At 41.2% G+C, this 23,771-nt stretch overlaps 1 protein-coding gene and 1 long non-coding RNA gene across 3 annotated transcripts in view; one reads left to right on the forward strand and one right to left on the reverse strand.

Moving 5' to 3' along the window:
* MAP3K1 (mitogen-activated protein kinase kinase kinase 1) overlaps window positions 1-1,957 on the reverse strand; it is a 77,543-nt gene extending 75,586 nt beyond the window's left edge. Inside the window, exon 1 of one of the 2 annotated variants that reach the window (XM_086700569.1) lies at window positions 1,436-1,957. In XM_086700569.1, coding sequence (XP_086556695.1) covers window positions 1,436-1,917 — 482 coding nt within the window. In that variant the 5' untranslated portion in view covers window positions 1,918-1,957. Of the gene's footprint in view, window positions 1-376; window positions 927-1,435 lie in introns of those variants that run through there. The other variant, XM_086700591.1, reaches the window with a different exon arrangement.
* A 2,972-nt stretch (window positions 1,958-4,929) lies between these two features.
* Window positions 4,930-21,127, forward strand: LOC147584382 (uncharacterized). The gene is made up of 3 exons (XR_015249085.1): window positions 4,930-5,118; window positions 13,895-14,015; window positions 20,065-21,127. It is a non-coding gene; the product is annotated as an uncharacterized LOC147584382 (long non-coding RNA).
* Window positions 21,128-23,771: the final 2,644 nt, after the last annotated feature.

The following is a 23,771-nucleotide window of genomic DNA, read 5'->3' on the forward strand; positions in this document are numbered from 1 at the left end:
CGCGACTTCCTGGTAATAAATGAACTGTGGCTTTAAATAAATAATCAAGCTCAAAAAAGTGCCAAAGAACTTTAGATAACCGAAACCAAGGATTCCTACTGTCAGATTCGTCTCACAAGGAAAAAAATCTAAGACAGTCTTTAAAATACTCAGAATAAAGGTCAGGAAACTCTACAGGGCAATGGGTAACTATCACAAAAACATTTCCAGCAACTCAAAATACTCATCAAGACTGTGCTGTGCAAACACTAGTCAGATTTTCTAAAAACATGGATTACGGCTGTCACACTTAAAATAATTTCCTTTAACATAAAGATTTCCAGTAGCCAAAGAAAGGGTCAGGCCAAGAACGTCTAGTCTGTTACCTTACACATACCGTAATGCATTGGCACTACAGGACTATGTGAGCCGAAGCCCACCGCACTGTGACCCCTGGAATCCCTCAGTCAGGCGGGCGGCCCGCGCAGCTGCACCGAGCAGGAAGCACCGCACCCGAGCCGCGGTCCCCAGCCACGCCAGAGAGGCTGCGGGGAGCAGTCACCACTGCTTTGAAACTGAATGGCTGACACATCCGGTCCTGGCTCTTACACCACTCCGCCAAATGCAAACTTCAAAGGCCAATTTCAAACTCCAAACAGAAGTCACTCAAGTCTCAGTGGCGCTGTCCGCATTCCCAAGAACATGTGGAGCCCCTTGAGGGACGCAATGAGAAAAACCAACTCCAAAAATATTACAAGTCCCCGAATGTGCAGTCTGCCCGCCCACAACGCTTTGACAGGCGTTACAGCGCCTTCCACCAGGAGCCCCTGTGGTCGTTCTGCCTCCGTCCGGGCCGGGCCCCGGGTACCTGCTAAGGGTCTCTGCCTGTCAAGGCCGGGAGGACCTCACCGCGTTCTCCTCCGTCCCGGGCCCCCCACCCGGCCTCGGGCTGGGCTTCCCACCCACCCCGCCCCTTTTTTTGACCACCGCTTGTTTGCAGGCTCTGGCCTCACCCCAGAAATCCCGGGACTCTCGTCTGGGGGCGCCGCCAACAGGCTCCTGCCCTCCCCCCAGCCCCGAGGGCAACGCCAGGGTCCCACGCCGGGGGTCCTCCCAGAGTCCCGATTCCGGAGCCCCACAAAGCCAGCCCGGGGCCCCACACCTTATCTCAACGGGTCCCTGCAGCGCGGCTCGCACGCCTGTCACATGTCTACAAACAATAACAAACTCTCCGGCACGTCCCCGCCCCGGGCCCCCGTTTCGTCCCGCAGGCCAGGTCCGGGGCGCCGCCCGACGCCGGAGGGGTCAAAGGGGGTGCCCGAGGGCTCAGATCCCGGCGAGCGGCGCGCAGCTTAGCTGCGCTGAGCGCCGGGACGCAGTGCGCGGTGTCCGGGGTTCATTCATTGCCCTCGCCCGCCCCCCAAGTCCCCGCCGCATCCCCGGCCGCGCAGCTCACCCGGCTGGGGCCGCTGCAGGAGGCGGCTCGGCGGCGGTCGTCCGCTTCTCCCCGGACTCGGCCCCCGCGGGGCTCGGAGCGCCGCTGTCCGGTGCGGCCGCGGGCTCCGGAGGGTGGGCGCCGCCACGGCTCGCGGCTCCGTGGGGTTGCGGCACGGCCACAGGCTGGAAACCGCTCCCGCCCGCCGCTGTGTCCGAGGGCTCCGGCGACGGGGAAGTGGAGGAGGACGGCGGTGAGGCGGCGAGGAAGAGCTGCGGCTCCGGCAGCTGGTCTAGCTCCACACTCCGCACTTTGCGCAGCTGCCGCCGCCGCCAGTCAGCCCGCTCGCGGCCCCCGCTGCCCGCCTCCCGAAGTAGCCCCGCGGCTGCTGCGGGCGCGCTACTAGCCTTGAGAGCACCTCCACCGCCACCCGCCTCGGGGCTCGCCGCCCGGGCGCCCGGGAATCCCGACGACGAGGCGCGATTCCCCGCCGCCGCCGCCATTTTCTCTCGCGGGCTACATTCGCTCGGCCCCTGCGAGGGAGGGAGGGGGCGGGGAGAGTGCAGGGGGCGGGCGGACCGGCGGGCGCTGCGCCGCTAGCGTAGGGCCGCCTGCGCCAACTGCGTGAGCACGGCCCGCCGGGTGCTTGGCCTGGACGGTCTGGCAGGCTCACCGGGCACGGCCAGGGAAGGGGGAGGGTACGGCATGGAGCAGGTGGAAGGAATAGGCTGTGCGCCCGGCGTCCCGCGCTGGCCTGCGAAGTGGGCTGGAACGTTGCAGTCTCGATGGTGCCCTGAGCTTTGCGTGCTGCACCCAACCCCCGCCCCTGCCCGAGCCGCCAGGTAGTCGCGGGCTGCACCGGCGAGAGGAGGAGCCTCCGTGGCGGCAGCGCGCAGCTTCCTCTCCGCCGCAATCTCGGCCTGGCTCGGTGGGAGGTCGGCCAACGGGAGTTTCAATTCGAACTTAGGTGTGTGGTGCGTTGAAGGGAATGCCGGCGAGACAGTTTGCGGTTTGTCATTCTCGCTGCCCTTTGCAGTGGTCGTCGGGGAACCCGGGCGAGGACCAACCCCCTCCCCCACCCCGCGCGGGACGCGCAGGTGGCGGCCAGGGTTCTCGGCTTGATGGAAAGCGAAAGAAACTCAATTTTCAGCAGACGTGCAGCCGCGGACCAAAAAGAATAAGTTTTTTTTTTTTTTAAACGTTTTTCTCTTCTTTTGTCCTCCTCCCCCACCCCCCGCAACACGAACTACAAATAAAACTTCAGCGTTTTCCTGGAATATCTTGTTCACGACCTGACATAACCGATTTGGGATACCCCTCTCACCTAGAGAGAGACACGGAGGGCGGGTGTCCCCTTATACATCTTTATTTTTTCTTCCGCTGTTTTGGGGAAGGGCAGCGGTTTACGGGACCACATAGAGCGAGTTTGGGGAAGGAAGCTAGGCTGTGCAGGAAAGTGCTTGATAATATCATCCTCGGCCAGTCCCTCCTTCTCCCCCCCGCCCCCCCCCCCCCCCGGCCCTGCCCTGCCCCGCCCCGCCTCTAAATCCGATGCCTCTAGCCGCACGTCCTTCCAAGGAGGGTCTGGCCACGGTCTGGGTTCTCTCCGCTCCGACCCCTGCAGTCCCCAAGTTGCCTAACTTGGCGTTCCGAACCCTTCCAGTCCCTGGGGCAGTCTCGGCGTTAAGGTGACTTGGAATGGAAAAAGTACCATTTACATGTTAATGATTTTCGACCTTTCTTCTGGCGAGTAGATCTTCTGTGTGGCGTTTCTTTCTCCCCTCCCTTCTTTTCCTTGAGCATGTTTGTGAGGGGAAACGTCCCACAACCCGGGACCTGCACCTCTATATTTCTTTTGTGAAACGTTAATTAAAACATAGCGTGGGGGGATGGGAGGGAGAGGGTTCCTCACTAACACAAAGTAGAGCGCTGTCTTGTCAGTCTTCATAGAGTTACAAGTCTGAACTGTCTACAAAACAATTCATTTGACTTCTCCAAACTAGAAAAAATGAAAGCCCCATTCCCGAGTATAAACGTTAACTTAGGAGTGTGGTGATATTGGAGGGATTTTTAAAATGGCAGTGTAAATTAGCTCGGTTTTGAATACTACTGCAACATCTACCATAGGATGGTTTTAGATAGTTACATTTAACGGTACAAATTTTGAAAGTTTAGATAAATCTGTTAAAATTTAAAGTCTACATTTAGGCTATAATTATATGCTCTTTTAATGGTAGCCAGGTGTATCATCCAAACTAAACACTAGTTGTTTCCCAGATCTTCCCAGATTGCCACACCCACCAAATCCCAAATTGAAAGGATAAACTATCCTCTTTCCTATTTAGACAGAAAAACCTTAAAATTGTATACACACACACACACACACACACACACACACACACACACACACAGAGTTACCTGTAATTAGCCTTTCAAAATCGTTCCAATTTTAAAGTTTGGCCATAGTAGCAAAGTAGAAGAGGATTCCAGTAAAACTCTTTATTTGTAGCAAATGCAACACTATCAACTAGCCCCACTTCTCTGACCTCGTCCATTCACCACACACCACCACCGAGAAACCCAAGTACTGGTCTTTTGCCTAGTTTTTGGTGCTTTGAGGAATTTTGCCCTTGATCTTTTATGTAAATATTTGGGTTGTCATTATGCACTGACAAATGGATTTTTTTTTTTTTTTTTTTTAGAGAGGGGAGGAGAGAGAAATAAGCAAAGGACATGCTTGACTGCAAAGGATGTTCTTTGTCTGCAATATGTTAATACAAAGTCTTCTTTAAGGACAATTTAACCCATGGGATTGCTACCGTAGTTTCTCAATCTTAAACATGGTAGGACTCTAGCTCTGGTTTTGGTACTGTTGGATCCTGATGTTGAAGTGCCTTAATTTGATTACTTTAATGACATAAAGGAGTCTTGTGTCTCTTCGAAGTTTGCTTGTGCATTGAAAACTTCAGGTACTATTTCCAAGTCCTTTAGTTCTATGCTTTCCCAGATAGAAGTATTGCAATGATTTCACTCATCCCATGACAACTTTGGTAACCTTTATCACACTTTGGTTGCTACACACATTCATTTGGAGAATCTAGCTTAATATTGGTGTGTTTCTTGATTGTGCATAAATATCACTGACATCAGAATGAGCTGATTTAGTATGCACTGGCAGAAATATTTCAGCCTGTATGTCATTCATCACATATTTATTGAGCACCTAGCTTCTACTATGCATATGCAGGGAGTTTTCCTCTTCTCTGGAGATATTGTTTGTTATTTTTCTTATTTACAAAATTAAATAAAAAATTCCCATCTGCAAATATTTTTATTAGTTATTTTTCAGGCTGACTCTGAGAGAATTTTCAGATCTGTGTGTGTGTTTCCCTACTTTTTTTGTAAGATCTATTTTTATGTAGACATAAAGAGCAAGAATATAATGTGCAGCATAGAACGAAAAGCTTGTGTTCTATGAGGTTTATATATATTTATATATTTAGTACAGAGTACTTTCAGGAGAGCTGGGCTAGAATTTGGTTTCTCCATGTTCTTTCCAGATACCATACTTCCCAGTTGTTTCCAGATGTTCCAAGTGAGGAAATCTTGTCATTTATGGGATAACTGGCCCCCTAAAAGGACATTTTCAAAGGGATGCCAGAGCACAACGAATGCTCATGGTGCCTGTATGCTTCTCCTTCCAGGTGAGTTGTGGGCCCGAAGAAAATCTGTCATACTTGTTCCCAAACCTGATTATACTGTTATAAGTGTCCTTATGAAATTTAAATACTGTCAAATTGATTGTTAATAAAACATGGGTATGCAAATGCAAAAGGAACGTTGTTCCAATGAAAACTAAGTTAAATGCTTTGGAAAAATGCAAGAAGGTAAGACCCTGAAAAAAGTCTTTATGAAATTAGTACTGGATGTGTTAACTGTAAAAGATTGGAAAAGCAGGTATCTATCAGTTCTCACTCGGCTTTAAAAAAGTAAAAGTGAAAATTGTAGGCAGTGAGATAAGTGACATAGATAGATACATGGAACTCTAAATAGTGAACCCACACTCAACAAACCAGGGCTCCACAGCCACATACTGGTTAAGAAATCCCAAATCATACAAAACAAAATACTGTTATTTATGTTTAAGCTAAAATAAGATATTTAAGGGGTGCCTGGGTGGCTTAGTTAAGCATTTGACTCTTCAGGTCATGATCTTATGGTTTGTGAGTTCAAGTTCGGCATTGAGCTCTCTGCCAGCAGGGTGGAGCCTGCTTGGGATTCTCTTTCTCCCTCTCTCTCTGCCTCTCCCCAGCTCTCTCTCTCTCTCTCAAAATAAATAAATAAACTTTAAACAGTAAGATATTAAGATATATGTATCTTATAAAGATAAACATATACATTTTTATGATTCCTTTTTATTAACCAGCCATCTAAATGTTTTACATAAATTTGCATGTACTTAAAATCAGACACTAAATTTTGTAGTAAATAATGAAAAACAGATAATTTGGGTTTTCCTATTTAAAAATAAAACTACAACTTATGAAACTAATCTATCTCACAGTTAGGAAAATTATACTACATTTGCAACACAACTGATTCTTTGAATTCTTTGAATGAGCTATATTGGTTATTGTTTTTGATGTATGATGAGATATTCTTTTTTCATTTGACCTTTGTGGTTTATTTATGACTATTAGTTTTGCAAAAAATATTTGAAGACTTCATACATTTTCTCAAGGTCCTCCTGTAATATTCAGTTGCTTTCTTTGAATTGTTGTCCCTGTTCCTTTTCTCTTCCTTTGTGGTCTGCTGGTTCAACTCTGCTGAATCCTACACTGGTAAGGCTTCACATGTGAGCTAAGAAGTTCACTGCCACTTCCGATGGGTTAGTTAACTTCTGCATCTTTTGCAACATTTGCACCTTCACTTTGCAATTGATTTGCATTATTTTGGGACAAAAACTGCTAAATAGGTATACAAAATTGATATCTACTAGAGCAGTGCTGTCTAATAAAATATAACGCAAGCCACAAATGCCAAGTCATATATGTAATTTAATTTTCTAGTAGCCACATTAAAAAAAAATTAAAAGAAACAAGTGAAATTAATTACAATAATGTGTTATTTTACGTAATATATATAAGGTGTTACTCTTTCAATATTTAACCAATACATAGAATATTACTAATGATAACTTTTACCATTTGTTTTTGTACTAGATTTTTCAAATCTGATGTGTATTTTATACTTCAGAGCATCTTAAACATCATTTTGGACTAGCTATAATTCAAGTGCTCAAAAAGCCCGCGTAGCTAGCGGCTAGTGCATTGCACTGCACAGTCCCAGTGCCATTGTACCTAACACTTATGAGTTTTATGGATTATTAAATCCCTGGTGAGGCCAGGTTGGTGTATAATAAAAAAAAATTATGCTAAGTGATATTAGTTGGTCAGAGAAAGACAAATATGACTTCACTCATATGAGGACTTTAAGAGACAAAACAGATGAACATAAGGGAAGGGAAACAAAAATGATATAAAAACAGGGAGGGGGAGAAAACAGAAGAGACTCATAAATATGGAGAACAAACTGAGGGTTACTGGAGGGGTTGTGGGAGGGGGGATGGGCTAAATGGGTAAGGGACATTAAGGAATCTACTCCCGAAATCATTGTTTCACTATATGCTAACTAATTTGGATGTAAATTTTAAAAAAATAAAAAAATAGAATAAATCCACATTTATATGTTCTGTAAAGAAAAAGTCACAACAGATGGAAATTAGTAACATATAACTAAGTAAATTATTTTCTACTTCCAGTAGTTAACCTTTCAAATAAATTTCAGGTGCTATTGTCAGTTATCTTACTAAACTACAGTTCTGATTCTGTCCCTTCTCCTCAAACTCTTTAATGTTTCCACATTACATAGAGCATAGAATCCAAATTTCTTCTTTCATTCATTCAACAAATGTTAAGTGCATTAACTCCTTTTAAAAAAAAAGATTTGTAGTTTTAGTGTTTTATTTATTTTATTTATTTTTGAGAGACACAGAGACGTCGTGAGTGGGGGAGGGCAGAGAAACAAGGAGAGAGAATCCCAAGCAGCCTCCACACTGTCAGTGCAGAGCCCACGGCGTGGCTCAATTCACTAAACTGCAAGATCATGACCTGAGGTGAAACCAAGATCAACGCTTAACTGACTGAGCTACTTAGGCACCCCTAAGTGCATTAACTCCTATGCGTTAGATACCATGCAAGGCCCAAGAATATCATAGGATCAAAGTAGACATGCTTTCTACCCTCCTGGAACTCTCAATCTATCTCCTCCTTCATACTTTCCACCATTAATTATTTTGGTCTCACCATTTACTCTATCCTGAGGCCTGAGCTCCAGTGACAAATAACTGTTCCTCGCATCACCCTGTATAGCTGTAGCTGGGAAACAGCTGCCCAGTGAGGGACTCTTTCCCAGCCATCCCTGCAGTTACATATGGCCATGTGAGTTGTTTCTCCAATAGAATGGGAACCATGGCTTTAAAGAAATGGCCCTGGCTGGGTATTGATAACTACAATACCCCCATGGGATGTCAGAGTCACAGAATAAAAAGGGTCTTTAAGTGACTAGGTAGAGGACAGCCCTTCTAGAAAACCTGAATTCATTCCCAGGGATAACAATTTATCGTTTTATGCCATTACTTATTTAGATTTAGTTGTTATGGTAATTTAATCTACCATAAATAATACGATATAATTTTCTTTGTTCACTAATGCATTGTAGATACCACTTGCTTTAGGAGAAGCGGCAATACACAGATACAAGAGGGCTTCGGTATCAGCTAAGTTGGTGTTGGAATCTCAGTTCTTCCATTATTAGTGACATGACCTTTGACAAGTTGTACATACTTTAGTCATCATTAACATGGGGATTTTCTGTTGGAGCCTCCCCTTCTCCTCCTACCGTTACCACATTTCCATGCCACCAACTACATCTCTCTGGCCTCTAACGCTCACTTTGCTGACTATATAGCCTGGTGGAAGTGGACCCTGCTCCCTGATTCAGAGCAGTCTTTAACCAATGACAAGGGTTACAGTGGTGTACTACAGATGCTTTGCACACATTTGTAAGAACCTATAGTGCACATCCCAAATGCTACAAATCAGAACTTGGGGGGCATGGGTGGTCCAGTAGGTTGGGTGTCTGACTCTTGATCTTGGCTCAGGTCGTGAACCCACATGGGTTCTGTACTGACAGCTTGAAATTCTCACTCTCCCTCTCTCCCTGCCCCCCACCCCCACCATGCTCTCTTTCTTAAACTTAAAAAAAAAAAAAAGAACTCTCCCATCGTCTACCAGAGCTGTTTGTTAAACACTGACCAACATACCAGAATGTCTTACCCTTAGGGTGGGATCATTCAGGAGCGTGGTTGGCAATAATTTCCAGATTTTTTCCCCAGCAGGACTAATCTCCAGTTACCCATAGTGGTAGCTAGCTTGGAAATACAAACTTTATTAGCTGTCTTTCCTGTCCCAGGTCTCTACTCCCCTGCCTTCCCCTCTCAAACAACTATTTGCGTTAGAATCCTGTCTAAAGGTCTGGTTTTAGGGCAACTCAAACTAGGACAGGGACTAGCGATAAATAAAGTTGAAATTATGTAAAGTGCATAGAGCTTAGCAGGTGTTCCACAAATATTAGCAGTTCCCTGTACTGAAATAATATATGGGTAAACCCAACTCAGCAGAATTTAAGGGTTAATTAGCCATAATAGGAATTAAAAGTATGCATTTAAAACTCAATTGTCCTGGGGCGCCTGGGTGGCGCAGTTGGTTAAGCGTCCGACTTCAGCCAGGTCACGATCTCGCGGTCCGTGAGTTCGAGCCCCGCGTCAGGCTCTGGGCTGATGGCTCAGAGCCTGGAGCCTGCTTCCAATTCTGTGTCTCCCTCTCTCTCTGCCCCTCCCCCGTTCATGCTCTGTCTCTCTCTGTCCCAAAAATAAATAAACGTTGAAAAAAAAAATTAAAAAAAAAAACTCAATTGTCTAAATACATAAATCACCTCTGTGGACTTTTTAAAACTTTCATTATTTTAAATAAATTTTTATCATAAAAAATGCAAACTATACATATGAAAACTTAAGGTAAATCTCTAACATAACCAAAGAGACAAAATTAATTCAGGAATGTAGTCTTGTGAGATGTAGATCTCCAGGCTCTCTTCACACTGCTAGTAGCTGTAGCCTTCTAATAAATTTAAAGTCTCTAATGCCTTTATTCATTGATACTGATTTTTCACTAGCAACTGTCAGTTTTGTCTTATTTTGGTTTTAATTTTAGATTCTTGTCTTGACCTCATATTGTATGTCACCTTTGAATAGTGATGTATGCCAGGATCTGAATATTCTAGGATTTGCAGTTGTAATTGTGGAGCCATTAGAAAGCTCTTTCATGAGGTCACTATTAAAAAGCTATAACCTCCCTAGATATTTCTCTTTAAAAACATTGGTATCCCCAGCTTTTTGAAAGTTTTCCTCTTTGCTTTTATGAAAGACCTGCACTGGTTCCTGTTTTTGCTAACCAAAAGAAATATGAACTCAGGAACCACACTCAGCATCAAGCTGCCATAGCTTTGAACTCTGTCTGTGAGCATCTGTGCTTTATCTCGATTTATTTTGGCATCCGTTAGCAAGATATGTCCTATGGTATCAGAAAAGGCTGAGAGTTTTGTTTTGTTTTGTTTTGTTATTTTTTGCAGGGGGTCTGGGAATGCTCAAAAACTTTTCTATATAAATATATTTTTTTCATTTTCTCCATATTCTTGCCAACATTGTTGTTTCCTGTATTTTTTAATAATTTTTTTATTTAAAAATTTTTTAGTAATTTACATCCAAATTACTTGACATATAGTGCAACAATGATTTCAGGAGTAGATTCCTTAATGCCCCTTACCCATTTAGCCCATCCCCACTCCCACAACCCCTCCAGTAACCATCAGTTTGTTCTCCATATTTATGAGTCTCTTCTGTTTTGTCTCCTTCCTTGTTTTTATATTATTTTTGTTTCCCTTCCCTCATGTTCATCTGTTTTGTCTCTTAAAGTTCTCTTGTGAGTGAAGTCATATGATATTTGCCTTTATCTGACTGACTAATTTCATTTAGCATAATACCCTCCAGGTCCATCCACATAGTTGCAAATGGCAAGATTTCATTCTTTTGGATTGCCAAGTAATACTCCGTTTGTGTGTGTGTGTGTGTGTGTGTGTGTGTGTGCGCGTGTGTGTGGTATATATATATATATATATATATATATATATATATATATATATACCACATACCACATCTTCTTTATCCATTCATCCATTAATGGACGTTTGGGCTTTTTCCATACTTTGGCTATTGTTGATAGTGATGCTATAAACATTGGGGTGCATGTGTCCCTTCAAAACAGCACACCTGTATCCCTTGGATAAATGCCTAGTAGTGCAATTTCTGGGTCGTAGGGTAGTTCTATTTTTAGTTTTTGTTTGTTTTTTTTTTTAATTTTTTTTTAACATTTATTTATTTTTTTTTATTTTTTTTTTATTTTTTTTTCAACGTTTATTTATTTATGGGACAGAGAGAGACAGAGCATGAACAGGGGAGGGGCAGAGAGAGGGAGACATAGAATCGGAAACAGGCTCCAGGCTCTGAGCCATCAGCCCAGAGCCTGACGCGGGGCTCGAACTCACGGACCGCGAGACCGTGACCTGGCTGAAGTCGGACGCTTAACCGCCTGCGCCACCCAGGCGCCCCAACATTTATTTATTTTTGAGGCAGAGAGAGACAGAGCATGAACGGGGGAGGGTCAGAGAGAGGGAGACACAGAATCTGAAACAGGCTCTGGGCTCTGAGCTGTCAGCACAGGGGCCCGATGCGGGGCTCGAACTCACGGACCGCAAGATCGTGACCTGAGCCGAAGTTGGCGCTCAACCGACTGAGCCACCCAGGCGCCCCTATTTTTAGTTTTTTTGAGGAAACTCCATACTGTTTTCCAGAGACGCTGCACCAGCTTGCATTCCCACCCATATAAATTAATTTTAAGTGCTTCTTTGCTTTATGCCATTTTGGCTTACAAAGTTTTCATAGGAAAGCTCTACTTTTAGAGGGGAAACCTGTAGTCCTTTGTAATGTCTCTATGGTGAAATTATGAATAGCATTATTTACCTTATTATATTTCAAGAGTAAATGGGCTCTTACCAGACACAAGGGCTGAGGACATTTTGGAGAAGCCGAATTATTAGTTTCTGAAAGGAGAACATAATTTATTAAGAAAAACACCGAACCCAGAGTCAGGAGTCCCAGATTATTGCTCTCTCCGTCTGTGTCATATTGGGTGAGTCATTCAGTCACTTCCCTTCCCTGGGTTTTAGTGTCCCCATTTTCAAAGTAAGGACACTGAACAAGATGGAATTTAATGTCTATTTCAGCTCTAACATTTTATGGATGGATAGGTGTGTTTACACCATAGGAATTATTAACAAATAGCATTTTATCAGAGTGTGACACATGTGGACAAAGGACCCAGTTCAAATTATGTAGCCATCATTTGCTAGTCCTATCTTAATATGTCAAGGTCTGTAAGACAGTAAGAAAAGACTTCTGGTCATGTTGTATCCTTGTTATTATCTTTGTCGTGTCAGTTACTGTGTGAAAATCAGAAAGTACTACCTTCATCTGGGGGAAAAAGGCAACAAAGTATTTTTCCTTAGGGTTTTAATGTTGGAAGAAATGACAGACTCTTGATCATGGTTTACTTGCTGATGTTTTAAAGTTTGTTTGTTTTTTTTAAATATGTAACTTACTATTATTCAGACTTGCAAATTAAAACAGTGAGATTTTATTTATTTCCTATAAGACTGACAACATTTAAAAAGGTGGACAATGTCTGATGTGGCTGAGGATGAGAAGAAACAGTCACCTTTGGTCGGGTTTAATCTGTACCTGTCTTAACTGAGATCCCCCCAAAAGCAGAGCCTGAGACCATGGAATAGGAGTGGGGGAATGAAAAGGGAATGGTAAAGCCCATCCACGGGGAGCTTTTTCCAGTTGGTCACCACCCTTGTAGGCAGTCAAGGGCTGGATCTCTCAGGGACCTTCTGAAGGGTTGTGTGAATTGTGACTCATAATTGCCCACCTAAAGAATGGGAGAGGGCAGGGGAGCATTTACCCACCAGCTCCTGTCCTCATTGGATAAGAGTCACACCAAGAAGTGTTAGCCTTTCGTATTTCAAGGTGTACGCACTGGTGAAAGCTGATTAGTGTCCCCAGGCATTGGTCAGACAGCTTGATAGACCCTGAGGAGAAGTGAGAGATAATGAGGTCAGGCTGGAGTGAGATGCTGTCGTGCTGCAGACAGCAGCACAAAGCTGCAGCAATAATGGAAATAAAAGATGTGCAAGATGCAGGTGGACACAAGAGGTATCGAATACAGAACCAAAGAGGGCAATGTGAAATTGCTTTTAAAAATTTAAACAAAACTATGCTTTGATTTCTTTTTTTTATGTTTATTTATTTGTTTTGAGAGAGAACTAGTGAGCAGGGGAGGGGCAGAGAGAGAGAAAGGGAGAGAGAGAGAGAGAGAGAGACAGAGAGACAGAGAGAGAGAGACAGAGACAGAGACAGAGAATCCCAAGCAGGCTCCACACTGCCAGTGCACAGAGCCTGTTGTGGGGCTCGAACTCATGCACTGTGAGATCATGACCTGAGTCAAAATCAAGAGTCAGGTGCTTAACCAACTGAGCCAACCAGGTGCCCTTGCTTTGATTTCTATTCTACAGAGCAGTGTTGATAGTCATGAAAGAGTAACAGTTAACTTGATCCCATTGGTAGTGTTTAGATTGTTAAAAATTATGCTACTTAAATGAATATTTAGTCACAGGGAAGAGTGAAATAGCTTGTTCTACTTATTTCTTGTACTGACAAAGAAAGATGTCTAAAGTGTAGTAAAGTGGAAAAGCAAGTAGCACATTATAATACAATTACATTTTTGTAAAGTCTATACTTATTTTATATATGTTATATATAATGCTAATGTGACAAATTTTTATATATTTCAAATACATGTAAGATAGTTAATACTAACTCTTGGGAGTTGGGTGAAGGAACTTTCACTTTTTACTTCTATGTTGTTTATACACCTTATAACAGACATGGATCTTTCTTCAATAATAAATTTAAATAATACATACAAATATGAAGGAATAAATCTTTCCCAAAAAAGTATGCCTTATTACCAGTGATTTTGCTTTGGTTAAGTTTTCATTAGACTCCTATAACTTTCCTAACTTTTGAAAATAAAGATGTTTCTATAACAAGGGCACTAATTTATATACATTATGAAGTTTAAATTTTAGGTAGAGGAATAGTCAGGGTGAAATTAAATGCTAGAATGCCAGGTTTTCTTTTGGAAACATAAAATTTATTGACTTATTTTCCCCAAACTTTAGTGTTAAAACTGAGTTGGTTGGTTATGAAGCCTTTGCACTTCAGTCTGAAATTACAACACTGAAGAGTAATTCTCGCAATATATTCAGTGTATGCTGTGGACACAGCATATTTTTCAGCACAGTAAGTAACTAAATAAAGTGTTTTTTGCTAACTTAAAAAAAAGCAAAAAAGAAATACAACTCACGTGATGGGGGAAACAATCTTCACTTTTGGACTTAAGTTTAGTACCTCTCTGCATTTCTTAAGAGGACACCTATCACTGACTTCCAGCTTTAATTAAATTACAAAGAAAAATAATTTCTAAGATGAGAAAGTAAGTGTCATTGTATCAACAACTCTAAAACACAGCCCATCTCTCTAGAGCGCCCTCCCCTTCACACATATTTATTGGCAATTGCAGTATACATCTGTTGCTTCAGATGATTTTTGGCAGAGAATCTGCTGGGCCAACCTCTAGGAAAACATGGCAAGATGAGGAAGCTAAGCAGAAGCATTTACTCTCCTCAACTTGCAGACTATAAAGCAAGTCGGGTCATAACCCAGTCTGAGAGAGGCAAAGGTAAACTAACAACGGCTTTTCTTTGAGAAGTACTCCAAAGGGTGGCAAAAATCACGGAACTATCTTCTTTATCAGTGTAAAGTGGGTGGGCATTGTTGTTATAGCTTACCAGTATATATGAAAACATTGGAATGCCAACTTAAGATAAGAAAACACTGGACTAGGCAGGGTCAGACCATGGAAACAAACTTTTCATTTCATTTCATTTTGTTTTATTTATTAATTTTTAGATGTTTATTTTTGAGAGAGAGAGCGAGGGAGGGGCAGAGAAAGAAAGAGAGTGAGAATCTTTTTTAAAAAATATTTTTAAGGTTTATTCACTTTTGAGACAGAGAGACAGAGAGACAGAGAGATAGAGAGTGTGAGTGGGGGAGGGGCAGAGATAGAGAGGGACAGACAGAATCCAAAGAAGGCTCCAGGTTATGAGCTGTCAGTATAGAGCCCTACCTGCGGTTCAAACTCACAAGCCGTGAGATCATGACCTGATCCGAAGTCAGACCCTTGTCTGAGCCACCCAGGTGCCCCAAGAGAGTAAGAATCCCAAGCAGGCTCCTCACTGTCAGCACAGAGCTTGACTCAGGCCTCGAACTCATGAACCGTGAGACCATGACCTGAGCCGAAATCAACAGTTGGATTCTTAACTGACTGAGACATCCAGGTGCCCCTTTTTCATCTTATTTTAAACCACTTTTCATATTGCAGAGGGTCTCAAAATTACGTTTTAAGATTCATGTCCTTCTTTAGAAATAGGATATTGCAACGTGAATTGAAGAAATCCAAAGAGCTAGGTTTTTAAAAAATTTTTCAAATATTAAAATGATCAGTGATGAAAATTATACAGAAATATCATTGAGATCAAAAGCTTTTGAAATAGGGGTGCCTGGGTGGCTCAGTCAGTTAAGCATCCAACTCTTGATTTCCCCTCAGGTCATGATCTCCCGGTATGTTGGACTCTGTGCTGACAGCGTGGATCCTCTTGGGATCCTCTCTGTCCCTCCCTCTCTCTCTCCCTGCTCCTCCCCAGCTCTCTCTCTCTCTCTCTCAAAATAAATAAATAAACTTTAAAAAGCTTCTGAACTGTTAGAACTTTTCCAAGCTGATTTTCAAATGGCCAGATTTTCCTAAAAGCAATTCTTTACCTTTCTAAAACAGTTGACCATACGTTGCAACTTAGATTGTGTATTGAGGGTTGAGGAAACCCAGAACATTAGCATTTTTCTATTCTCCAACTGCTTTGCAGCCTTGTTGGCTGGGCCAGTGCTCCTCACTGCAGTTTCAGGGCCAGGCCCAGCTCTGCCTATTCATGTGACAGTTACTGATCATCACGTGTGGCAGAGGACAAGGGGCAGCTCCCGAACAGCCTGGCCTGTCTCATACTGGAGTTGTCAGCCTCCTTAGAAGCTGAGCATATGTTCAAAATGGCCTCTTCTAACTCAGGTGATTTTTGGCTCTTTCAGTTGTATCTTTTTCTCTTTCCTTGGATTCTATTTTCATTTTATTTGAAGCAAAGTACCCCAGCAGCTGTCATAACTCTTCATATTAGTCTAATCAACAACAATAACATCAGCTTAGGTAACTGCCAAGAGGCCATCATTGATCAGAGGATGGCATAAAATCATAATCGACTGAGTTCTGTCTGAAATGCTGCGGTTGTACTTAGCCAGGGAATTTACTATTGGATTCCCTGCCTTCTTTACCCACATACACTCAGGAGCCTGGCGGTACTCTGTGGTCTTACTAATACCTCAAAGTTGGTCTTAATCCCTTCTATTGGCATTGTAATATTTAATATTCCTATTATTTTTGCTTCCATCTGTACTTTGCCAAAAATGAGTTGATTATTTTTAAGGGAGGAAGAATACTACATAATCCAGAGAACAAAATAAATAGATTAAAATTATTGGTGGAAAGACTAAAATTGAAGACAAACTCATTCACGACAACAGAAAATTTAGGATTTGATTCATCCAACATTTGATAAGGGCCCCAGTCTGTCAGGTGTTCTTGCATACTGTTACCCACGTAATTCTTCCACAGGTCATTTTGGAGACAAAGTTTCCCCGTTCTACAGACTTGGAAATGGAGCCATAGGGAGTTTTTTTGTTCTTGTTTTGTTTGTTTGTTTGTTTGTTTGTTTTAATCCTGCTGCAAATCACTTAGCTGGAAAATTGGCAGGATAGGCTGCTAACTCTAAGTTTGGTCTTCTTCCCATTATACATCACTGCTTCCAGGAAGAATAAATGTATTCTTTGTGTAACAATCAGACATCTCTAATCAGTCAACAAATGTTTATCAAGTGCCTATCAGGTACCAGGCATTTGAAGGTTTTCTGAGTAACGATAGTATAATCACTCATGGTCCTCAACCAGTCCTATTTTGAGCAGTAGCAGAGAATTTTCCAGCAGGTCACTGGGGTTAGAAGTTTAGTGGGGGGTAAAAGTAACAAAATTTCTTTTAATGACTCCCAGTAACTCAAACAAGGACCATGATTGTCATCTCAGCTCATTAGCATTATGTTCTAACTCACTGAGTTATCAGCCTCTCCAATGTAGGCCTGGAATTCCAAAACAGATTCTTAGGCATTTCGGTAGAATTATCCAACACACACCCTAGGCTTTCAGAATCCTCAAATACTCATATAACACCCTCAGTTTTGTATTTTCTTAGTTTTTCAAATTGAGTGCTTCACATTTACCTTCTCAGTAAGTCCATTTCAAAGTTCAGTTCTTTCATCATCTTCTTCTAAAGATGCTCACATGGATAAGGAAGAAAATAAATCTAACAAAGATGCCAAGAAAACACTGTGCTTTGTAAAGGCCTCATAACTGAAGGAATGCTAATCAAACATTCTCCCTAAATTAAGTTTTGGGTTGACTTCAATATGGAAAGCTCCAGCGACAAAGGATGAGTCCCAGAAATTTGAAAAAACTGAAAATAGGTGAGGTTTTATTTATTCTTCATCTTTGATTCTAATCTTTCCTATCAGCATCCAGTATGGCTGATACAAGTCCATTGGGGATGGACATATGGAGATGGTTAAATACAAAAACAGACAAACAAATAGACTGGCTGGTCATCAGTGAACAATAGCAGATAAAAATATCATTGTTCTTCAACTCTTAATTTTACAAAAGCTTTTCGGTGAAATGTCACCTCTCTTTCCTGAAGTGCTTCCCTTTACCAAGTAATTAAAAATTTAATTGAACTCAAAAGGGCAGAAGAGGCCCTCAGCATTTTACACTTGAAGTATAATCAGCATGTAATTTGTTTAAATTCATGGCTAAATGATGAGACATTATACAATAGCACATGGCGTATGTTTTTATCATTTTCCCCTCTAATATTCATATGTCACCGAATTAGAAATAGTATCATAAAATATTGGTTTCAGGCAGATGACGTGAAGGCCCCATCAGAGCAACCCAAGTCTGTTTTTTCTTAAAATGATGGTAAATCAACGCTGCTGCACTTGAAAACTCACCACAAGAATCTATGTGCAATTCTGTTTTTTCTTACCCAGCACAAGAGAGAAAGAAAAGGCATGAGGTTTTTCTACCCAATAAGTGCATTCTCATTGCCAGCACTCTACCCTTTAGGAAACCTCATATGGTTGCTGACTTGATTGCAGGACAGAAGAAGTGAAAAGGTTGAGATGGTGTTTGTTTTAGCAGAGCAAGGGAAAGAGCAATTCCTGTGGACAGCAGATAGCCAGCCAGTTTTGGCAGTGCAAAGTGAAACAGGTTTGGTAGAGGAAAAGAAAGGGCTCCATTAGTGAGGCATCTGGTGACCAAGGCATTTCTCTGCCCTCAGCCTTTTAATTAGCTCCTCGGTGACCCATCAGGCCAGAGCAGCCACAACAGCAATGTGGAGCTTCAAGGTCTCCCTATGGTCCCACAATAGGATTTAGAGTAGATAGAATGTTCCTTTGCAGTGGGGAATTGTATCCTGGAACACTCAGTTGGAACCATATCCATTATTTTCTCCAAAACAGTATTAAACATGTTAGTTTGGTGCTATGGGACTATTAACCTTGTACTATAGATTCAAAATTACAACAGGTTTTCTGTTACAAGGTTTTCTAAACTGCAGGTCAAAACCAATTGAATGATTAAGAAATCACGTTATTGGGTTGTAACTATTATTTAAAAAAAATAAAATAAATAGGATAGAAAATATCAGAGTGCATTGCCTGGAGTGAAGGCAATGTGAATCTTTTGTGTGTGTTGTGTGTATGCATGTGTGTGCATGTAGTCTTGCTGCAAAGTGTATTCCTTACCACAGGTTGCAGTAAAGTAGGATTCAAGATCATTGTGGTGGAGACTGTAGGACCTAACCTACATTTATACATTCCAGTTCTACGTGTTGCATCAGGCCCATGCAGCAAAAGTCAATTCATTGATAATGAGTGAATTTGCCACAAGCTAGTTCACCAAAAATCGATTCCACAAATTATTTATTCACTGACCCATTACTTCATTGCTTTACTGGGGACTTTTCCCACATTCTAGTGTCCTTAAAGCTTTGCTATAGTCCTGTAGCTAGAGATTTGCTAGACTTGTCAAATTATCAATGTTGGTTATTACACATCTCACAATTTAGATACCTCTGTCCCTTATGCCCCTGGCCATGTGGGTGGCTCATATGGTGACATAGCTGCGATGAATTTTCTGATAAATTTCAGCACATTTGTGGGGCTCAGTTGGTTAAGCATCCAACTTTAGCTCAGGTCATGGTCTCATGGTCTGTGAGTTCAAGCCCTGCTTCAGGCTTTGTGCTGGAGCTTGGAGACTGCTTCAGATTCTGTGTCTGCCTCTATCTATGCCCCTCCCCTGCTCGTGATTTGTCTCTCTCTCTCTCTCAGAAGTAAATAAACATTAAAAAAAAAAAAGCCAACAGAGCTGGCTTAATGCCTGGTAAGGGAGGGTATTTTTTTTTTAAAGTGTTTATTTATGTTGAGAGAGAGAGAGAGAATGTGAGCAGGAAGAGGGACAGAGAGAGAGGAGAGAGAGAATCCCAAGCAGGTTCTGCCTACACAGGGCTAGATCCCAGGAATCATGTGATCATAACCTGAACTGAAATCAAGAGTCTGATGCTTAACTGACTTAGCCACCCAGGTGCCCCTGTTTGTTTGTTTTTAAATTAAAATTTATGGGGCATGTGGGTGGCACAGTTGGTTGATTTTCCGACTTTCGTTCAAGTCATGATCTCACAGTTTGTGAGTTCAAGCACCAAGCCTGCTTTGGATCCCCTATCTCTTTCTCTCTCTGCCCTTCTCCCACTCATTCTCTCTCTCTCAAAAATAAATAAAACATTAAAAAAACTTTTAAATTAAAATTTATACTCTATTCTGGTGAGGGAGTGAAACCATTTTGTTTACATTTTGTCAATTATGAAGGTTGTGTATAGAAACTTATGTGAAAAAAATAAGATATATCTCTATATTTCTACATCTATCACAATGTCATTTGCATAAATTAAAAATAAATGTACACTCCTGTACTATTATGACTTATGCTTATCTCTATGTGAATGCTTTATATACACGTGCTTTAAAAAATATACCCCCCAAAGCCTATTATTAAGACATTCACTCGGTTTCAATTTGAGCAGCTCAACTGGAATCATCAGAGATAGAGCAGTTGTTCAAAAAGTCTCAAGAGTTAAAAACAACAACAACAATACAAAGAGATGAGACCTGGTCTGAGGAACTTTGAGGAAGAAGGAAGAATTGCCAACCTCACAGAAGGGCTTTGTTTGGAAACTGCCTTAGTCAGTTTGAGCCAGAGGAGCCTTGACTTTTAACCAACCCAGAGAAGGGAAGGCCAGAGCACCTCCATAAAGAGGAAAAAGCAGTTTTACATGGAATTATCATTAGGACTTTGTTTCAAAATCAGCTATAAAAAGGATATGTGGATAAAAATGAAACATGCTATAAATTTAAAAATATATGCACCAAAACAATCTTGAAAAAGAACAAAATTGAAAGACTCCTGCCTTCTGGTTTCAAAACTAACCATAAAGCAACAATAATCAAGATATTATGGTACTGGTATATGGAACAGACATATAGGTCAGTGGAGATAATCCAGACAGCCACATGTGAAAGAATGAAGTTGGATCCAAACCTCACAGCAGATACAAAAATTACCCAAAATGGATCAAAGGCCAAGTGTAAAAGGTAGAATTATAAAACTTTTGGAAGATACCGTAGGAGTAAATCTTTGTGATCTTGTATTTCATAATCGTTTTCTTAGATATCACACCGAAAGCACAAGCAGCAAAAGAAGAAACAGACAAATTAGACTTTATAAAAATGAATAACCTTTTTGTTTCACAGGATACTATCAAGAAATTGAAGGGACAGCCCCGACAAGGAACTTGTATCTAGAATATGTAAAGAATTTTTACAGCACAATAATAAAAAGACAACCCAATTTGGAAAGAGGCTAAGGATTGGAATAAACATTTCTCCAAGGAAGATATACAAGTGGTTACTGAGCACATGAAAAGATGCCTAACAGTAACTATGAGGAAAAGACAAATCAAAAGCACAGTGAGGAGGTGTTTGTCTGGCTCAGACATTAGGGCATGCGATTCTTGACCTCGGGGTTGTGAGTGTGTGCCCCATGCTGGGTGTAGAGATTACTTAAAAATAAAATCTTTTTTTTTTTTTTTTTAAAAAGCACAATGAAATACCACTTATTACCTACTGATGGTTATAATAAAAAAGACAGAAAATGGCAAGTGTTGGTGAGGTTGTGGAGACATTGCTGTGCAAATGTAAAATGGAGCAGCCACCCTGAAAGTGTGGCAACTCCTCAAAATGTTACACATGGAGTTACCATACGACCCTGCAATTCCACTCCCAGCTGTATATCTGAAAGAACCAAAAACATAGTCTACAGAAAGACTTGTACATGGGTGATCTTAGCAGTATTATTTGTAAGAGCCCAAATGTTCATCAACTGATGAATGGCTAAAACAAAATATGACCATACAATGAAATATTAGCCAGCCATAAAAAGGAATGGAGTACTGATTTGTGTTACAACATGGGTAAACCTTGAAAACATTATGCTTAGTGACAGAAGCCAGACACAAACGGCCACACATTTTAATTCCACTTATATGAAATGTCTACACATTTTTATGATTCCACTTATATGAAATGTCTAGAAGAGGAAAATCTGTAGAGAAAGAAAGCTGATGAGTGGATGCCAGGGGCTGGGCAGAAGGGGATGAGGATTACTTCTTTAATGGGTGCAGAGTTTCTTTTGAGGATGATAAAACTGGTGTAAAATTGATTGTAGTGATGGTTGCACAACTCTATGAGGATACTAAAAACCATATAGCTGTACACTTTAAATGGGTGAATTCTATGGTATGTGAATTATATCTTGATAAAGCTGTAACAAATACATGCAGACAAAAGAATAATATCCATTTTGTAAGAACACCAGCAAATGTGACCATACACGTTAAACAGGTCAAATATGTCAAATATTTTCTATGAGGGAAAAGGGAAAAGGGAAAAGGGAGTGAAACATGGAGACAAGAGGGAAAAAATAAATAAACTAAAACAAAATGAGCAAGGGACATTGCCTGGTGCACGATATTGGGCATGAACCAAGGTGTGTGATGAACTCAGCCCTCTACAACTGTGTTTAAAAAAGAGAAAAGAGAATTTTAAGAATTGAGTTTAATGGCACCGTATTTCCAATATTTCAAGTGGTAGATGTTTTTGGTCTTCCTGAGATTGACCCACTAGCCCTCCCCTTTATCTGCAAATAGTTTTGACCTGACGGTTTGTTTCAACATTGGAGCAAGGGAACCAACCCTCTTGCCTAACTGATCTGTGACTTGCCTGTCCTTCAGTGTTTCTTGGCTAAATAACAACATGTTCACATACAAAATTTTGTTGTATAATGATTTCTTCCATTTACTAATGCATTACTTTTATTTGGAGTTTATACCACTGATTGGACCACTGGCCATAAACTGCCTCTGTCTGCTTTCATGTTATTTTCATATATTGTAATTTATGTTTCAATGTACTTAAATCTTTTCTTCCTGACCTAATTATAAATCTCTTAAAGGCAAAACTTACACTTCATGCTCTTTTATAGTTCATACAACAATATCATGATTCTTTTCATGTAATAGGTACTCAATAACACTGATTAATTGACAGATTGATAGTGTTCTTGGATTTACCAAACCATAGTCTTAAAAAGAAAAGAAAAGAAAAGAAAAGAAAAGAAAAGAAAAGAAAAGAAAAGAAAAGAAAAAGACAAAAAAGGTCCCAAGTGGTATTTCCTACTATACTATTGTGTATGATTCCTTTGGTGAATTTCTTTTTAAAAATCAGTATATTGACCTATTTAGATTTTTTTAAGTTTATTCATTTTGAGAGAGAGAGAGAGAGAGAGAGCAAGAAAGGGGAGGGGCAGAGAGAAAGGGACAGAGAGAGAATCCCAAGCAGCCTCCACACTGTCATCAGCACAGAGCCTGATGTGGGGCTCAAACTCACAAACCTTGAGATCATGACCTGAGCTGAAACCAAAAGTCAGATGCTTAACCAACTGAGCCACCCAAGCACCCCTGTTTAGAATTTTTGTGAATTTTAACATATATACTTTTTTATGTCTTTAGAAAACTGGAAAACAAGTGACTTACTATGATTTGCAATGTAACAAATGAACACTTCCTCCATCACCTAATTGGGAATTGTATAGAAAATCATAGAGTTCCTGACCTCATTGAGTTTGCTAAATAAGTTTATAAAAATGTAAAGCCCTTTGGCAAGATTGCATGGGCTTAAAATTAATTGGGTTAAAGCCATGCCCACTTCTTACAATTAACCTTATTTTTGAAACTTGGGTGTGCATATTCCTGAATGACCTTTATTTCCAGAGATCTGTAGCACTGGCTGGAAAGGCATTTCAGCCATCTTGTTTTAGTAATTGCACTGTAGCAAACACAACAAAAGCTGTCCAGAAGCTGAAGAGCATGGTCTCTTCAAAAAGTGTTCATGTAGCATATCCAGAAGGTTGTAAGTCCAAATTCCACCGATGTCTTACAGTCTAGTTTTGTGGGAGAGAATGAGAAATAGAAATTTCTATCTTAGGCTTCAGTCGCATGGTACTACTCATTCAATTATGTGAGCTTTTGCTGTGTCAGACTAGAATCTGAGTCCTGAAACCAGTGAGAAAACTTAAAACCTATAGTAGTTTTCCTAGTTACTTAGGAGGTTTGGAATAATGGGTTGCCATAAAGAACCCTTTAGTCTATTGGTAACTGAGACAGTACAGGACTAA

Source organism: Puma concolor, chromosome A1, assembly GCF_028749965.1.
Source record: "Puma concolor isolate L17-30 chromosome A1, mPumCon1.1.hap2, whole genome shotgun sequence".
Classification (NCBI taxonomy): domain Eukaryota; kingdom Metazoa; phylum Chordata; class Mammalia; order Carnivora; family Felidae; genus Puma; species Puma concolor.